The 5363-nt window shown below is 38.5% G+C and overlaps 1 protein-coding gene across 1 annotated transcript; it reads right to left on the reverse strand.

Annotated features, from left to right (window-relative positions):
- Window positions 1-570: 570 nt before the first annotated feature.
- LOC142433519 (large ribosomal subunit protein eL32-like) lies at window positions 571-5074 on the reverse strand. Its single transcript, XM_075538395.1, has 2 exons — window positions 5008-5074; window positions 571-1040 (listed from the first exon to the last, which is right to left on the reverse strand). Exons 1-2 carry the CDS (start codon window positions 5072-5074, stop codon window positions 571-573), a joined length of 537 nt encoding a protein of 178 aa, XP_075394510.1.
- Between the last annotated feature and the right edge of the window lie 289 nt (window positions 5075-5363).

The following is a 5363-nucleotide window of genomic DNA, read 5'->3' on the forward strand; positions in this document are numbered from 1 at the left end:
CTATGGTTCTTTAATGCTTCCCCCATCCCCCACTATCATGATCCTATTTCTACCTTACAAATCTGGCTAGACCATGGGTACCCATGTACATGGGTACAGATAAGAGCTGGAAACACAGGGAATAAAGGACAAAAAACCCCTTTGGGACCAATAGTGAGAGTGGCCATACCAGGAAGGTAAGGGGAATGTGGGGGGAGAAAGGGGGAACTGATCCATCACAATGACCTACCTATAACCCCCTCCAGGTTGATTGACAACAGACAAGGGGGTGGGGGGGGACATCGGCCGTGCAAGGCATTAAAAAATAATAACATTTTGTAAATTATCAAGGGTTCATGAAGGAGGGACAGAGGGGGAGGGAGGGGGAAAAATGAGGAGCTGATACCAAGGGCTCCAGTAGAAATAAAATGCTTTGAAAATGATGATGGCAACATATGTACAAATGTGCTTGAGGCAATGGTTGGATGTATGGATTATGATAAGAATTGTATGAGCCCCCAATAAAATGATTTTTTCTTTTTTTTCATTTATGGTTTTATTTAGCATAAATAAAACTCGCAAATGGGCCATCTACTCATTTTCTTCGCTGCGCAGCCTGGCGTTGGGATTGGTGACTCTGATGGCCAACTGGGCTGCTCTTTCTACAATGGCTTTGCGATTCTTGGAGGAAACGTTGTGAGCAATCTCTGCACAATATGACTTGTTGCACATCAGCAGCACTTCCAGCTCCTTGACGTTGTGGACCAGAAACTTGCAGAAGCCACTGGGCAGCATGTGCTTGGTTTTCTTGTTGCTCCCGTAACCAATGTTGGGCATCAAGATCTGGCCCTTGAACCTTCTCCGAACCCTGTTGTCAATGCCTCTGAGCTTGCGACAGTTGTGCTTAATCTTGACATAGCGGTCGGACTGGTGCCGAATGAACTTCTTGGTCCTCTTTTTTACAATTTTAGGCTTCACCAAGGGTCTGAGGGCAGCTATGATGCTGGTGGGAGATGGCTGCCTCCTCCGTAGGCAGCGCCGAAGAAGAGAGATTTTGTTTTCTTTACATTAAATTACAACCCATGTTGAAAGCTGAAATCCTTTATCTTCAGCAGCAAGTGCTTCAAATCCTCCTCACTTGAAGGAAGCAAGATTGTGTCATTTGCGTATCAAAGGTTTTTAGTAAGTATTCCTTGAAACCTATTCTTCATGCCCTGAAGCTTCTGTGTTCACCTTCTCAGCATAGAGATTGAATAAGTATGCTAAGAGGATGCAATCCTGATAAATAAAATCTTCCCTGATTTTAAACCATACAGTGTTCACTTTTTCTGTATGCATAACTGCTTCTTAAGCCATGTACAGCAGTGTGGGAAATCTGGCCTGTGGGTCCGATACAGCCCTTGAAACATCAATACCAGCTAACATCACATGCCTCACCAAAGAGCAGCAGTTCCAGAAATCATGCTAGAGGGGACTTAATTAAAATTTTAACCAAATAGGGCAGGTTAATTTTTAAGCCTTTAATTTTGTATGGCCTGGAATGATGTTATAATTATCCAAATGGCCCTTGACAGCAAAAAGATTCCCCAACTCTGATATACAAGTTCTGCATGAGCACAATTAAGTGCTTTGGAATTCCCTTTCTTCTCCAGGCTAGCCATAATTTTGTAAGATCCACACACTAAATGCCTTTGTATAGTCAATAAAAAAACAAGTAAACATCTTTCTGCTATCCTCGGCTTTGAACCAAGATCCAGTCTACATCAGCAATGATTTCACTTCTTTCATATCCTCTTCTAAACTTAGCACGAATTTCTGGGAGTCTCTTGTCAATGTGCTGCTGTAACCATTGATGGATGGTCTTCACACAAATTTTGCTTGCAGATGATATCAGTGATACTTTCTATAATTTGCACATTCTATGGGGTCACCTTTCTTTACAATGATTACAAATATGGATATCTTCCAGTCAGTTGGCCAAGTAGTTGTCTTCAAATTTCTTGGCATAGACAACTGAGTGCTCCTAGTCCTTCATCTGCTTGTTAGATCATTTCAATTGGATTTATATCAGTTCCTGGAGGCTTTTTTTGGCGAATGCCTTCAGGGCAGTATGAATTTTTTCCTTCAGTACCACTGGTTCTTGCTCATGTACTACTTTTTGAAATGGTTGAATGTTGATCAATTCTTTTGTGTACAATGACTCTGTGTATTCATTCCATAATCTTTTGATGTTTCCTGCATCATTCAATATTCTACCCATAGAATATTTCAATATTATAACTGGAGCTTAAATTTTTTCTTCGTTTTTTTAATCTATTTTAAATTAGCTTGTGTGTCACAAAAGAATGGAACTAACTTTCAATTTTACTTTTTGTCCTTTAAAACTACTGAGCAGGGTGTAGGTCTAAAGAGCAAAGAATCTGTACTTTTTATTGAAGTGTGTGACTCCTCTCTTTTTAGTTTTTATGAATATTATTTTCCTTGAATTTGGAGCTATAATACATAGAAAGAAAAACATGCTACATGTTGTTGCACAACCCATTGCATCAAAACAGTGAGAATATTTCAGTAACCCTCCCGTCCGCTCAGTGGTTTATGTGAGTCTTTTATTGTGTGTTATGAAATATTTATTTTTATGAGATTAACTAACTTTGCTGACTGTGAAATGGAGTGTTTTACAAACTAGTTATTGCTTTTTTAAAGATGCATAATACTCCACTGTTTGTATGCACTAGAGTTTATGTGGTAGTTACCTAATCTGGTGTCAATTTGAAAGGATTATGAGTGAAGGGGTGGAGTCTGGCCTATCAATCAAGATATAACCAATGAGGCCTCTATGTGGGCATGGCCTTCTCGTGAGAATTCTTTGAACTCTGGTATTTCCTCCTTGGTGGTGGAGACATCTTCTCTCTCAATTCACTCCCCGGGAGACTTTGTAACTGACCAGACACATGGAATTGGCTAGTGCCTGACCTGGAGAAGCCATGTGGAGACCCCGGCCAGCACTGAGATTCTAATCACACCACTTACAAATCCACAAGACTTTGCACCCATTGGCCTGTGTCATCCTGAAGTCAGCGTCATTGAATGCATTTCGTTAGTCTGAAGAGGACTTTATATATTGGTGTTGGACATATGGAGTAATATCTGACTTAAGGATTTGATCTGGATTGGGCTGGGATATTTTCTCAATACACAACTGTTCTTGTATATAAAGTTCTTTCTTATAGACATATGAATTTCTATGGATTTGTTTCTCTAGTCCACCCAGATTAACAGAGTGTGTTTATCTATCCTTCCACAGATAGTTTTTGATTATTTCTATATATTCACTATTATACAAATTGTTGCAATAAATGTGCGTGAACTTATATCTGTTTGTGTTTTTTTCCTTCCCTTAGAGCAGCAGTTCTCAATCTGTGGGTCACGAACCCTTTGGGGGTAGAATGACCCTTTCATAGGAGTTTCCTAAAACCGTCGGAAAACACATATTTCCGATGGCCTTAGGAACAAAGACACTGGTCCTCTATCCATCTCCAGGTGGGTCTGCCACATGCAGATATGCCAACATAAGAGTACCTGGCATGAAAACTGTTACTCATGCTACACCGTGCTTCAAGACAAAATTTCATTTATTTGTAATTAGAAATAAATATTTTACATTATATAATTACATATTTTTGGTGATCAATCACTATGCTTTAATTATTTTCAATTTGTAACAACTAAAATAAATCCTGCATATCAGATATTTACATTACAATTCATAACAGTAGCAAAATTACAGTTATGAAGTATCAACAAAAATAATTTTATGGCTGGGCTTCACCACATGAGGAACTGTGTTAAAGACTCATGACATCAGGAATGTTGAGAACCACTGCCTTTGTGTATACACCAAGCAGAGAATTTACAGGATCATAAGGTATTTGCATTTGTTTAAAGAAGCCTCCTACTGTTTTCTACAATTCTGCCAGTAATGTGTGAGCATTCCAATCTCTCCACGTTTATTATTTCCTGTTTTTGTTTTTAAAATTTTGCCCTGAGTATCAGTGTGGATGATATCTGGCTGTTTTAATTTAATTATATTGTAATTCCTTTATAGCTAATGAACTTGAGCATTTTTTCCTGATTGTTGGGTTCCTGGATGTCATCTTTAATCAATTGTCAATTCTTGTCTTGTGGCCCTTTTTAGATTCAATTATTTGTGTTTCTCATTTTTTAACCTCTAATAAATACGTTCTATTTGTTTTGTTTGTACATAAGAACATAAAACTAAGAAAGATATTGTAACTTTCTATGTTATTGTTAGGCGCCATTGAGTCTGTTCCTACCCATAGCGACCCTATGTACAGAAAGACACACCATCTGGTCCACCCGGTCCTGTGCTAACTTCAACATTGTTCTTATGTTTGAGCCCATTGTTACAGGCACTGTGTCAATCTATCTTGTTGAGAGACTTCTTCTTCCAAACATGATGGATGTCTTTCTTCAGGCCCTGGTGCCTCCTGATAACATGTCCAACGTATGTAAGATGAAGCCCTCCCATTTTTCTCTCTAAGGAGCCTTCTGTCTGTACTTCCAAGATTTTTGTTTGTTCTTTTGGCAGCCCATGGTACATTCAATATTGCTTACCAACACCATAGTTTAAATGCATCCATTTTACTTTGGTATTTCTTATTCAATGTCCAACCTTCAAGTACATTTGAGGGAATTGAAAAGATCATGGATTGAGTCAGGTGTACCTTAATCCACAAAGTAACATTCTTCCTTTTCAAGACTTTAAGGACGTCTTGTGCAGCAGATTTGCTTAATGCAGTGCATCTTTTGATCTCTTCACTGCTGCTTCCATGAGCATTCATTGTGGATCCAAACAAAACGAATTTTTGAAACTTCACAATCTTTTCTCCACTTATCGTTTTCTTACCTAGTTGTGATAATTTGAGGTTTCTTTACAACGAGTTGTAATCCATTTTGTAGGCTGCAATCATTTATCTTCATTAGCAAGGGATTCAAAGTCCTCCTCACTTTCAGCAAGCAAGCTTATATCGTCTGTCTCTTGCAGGTTGTTAATAAGTCTTCTTCCAATCCTCATGACTCACTCTTCTTCAGATTTTCCAGTTTATTTGCTCAGCATACAGATTGAATAAGCATGGTCAAAGGATGCAACCCTGATGCACACTTTCTTGACTTTAAACTATACAGTAATTGTTTCTTCTCTTTGAATGACGGCCTATTGGTCCACGTACATGTTCCCCATGAGCACAATGAAATGATCTGGAATTCCTATTCTTCTCAAATCTATCCATAGACTTTTATGATCCACACAGTCAATGCCTTTTCATAATTAATGAAACCCAAATAAGCATCTTTCTGGTATTCTC

This window comes from Tenrec ecaudatus, chromosome X, assembly GCF_050624435.1.
Source record: "Tenrec ecaudatus isolate mTenEca1 chromosome X, mTenEca1.hap1, whole genome shotgun sequence".
Lineage (NCBI taxonomy): Eukaryota > Metazoa > Chordata > Mammalia > Afrosoricida > Tenrecidae > Tenrec > Tenrec ecaudatus.

Excerpts from the sequence above, each read along its gene's own strand:
- LOC142433519 (XM_075538395.1), bottom strand. The coding sequence starts at position 5,074 with ATGAGGATTGGAAGAAGACTTATTAACAACCTGCAAGAGACAGACGAT. Across the intron at positions 1,041-5,007 it reads TATAAGCTTGCTTGCTGAAA|AAAACAAAATCTCTCTTCTT; the intron begins GTGAGGAGGACT and ends TTTAATGTAAAG.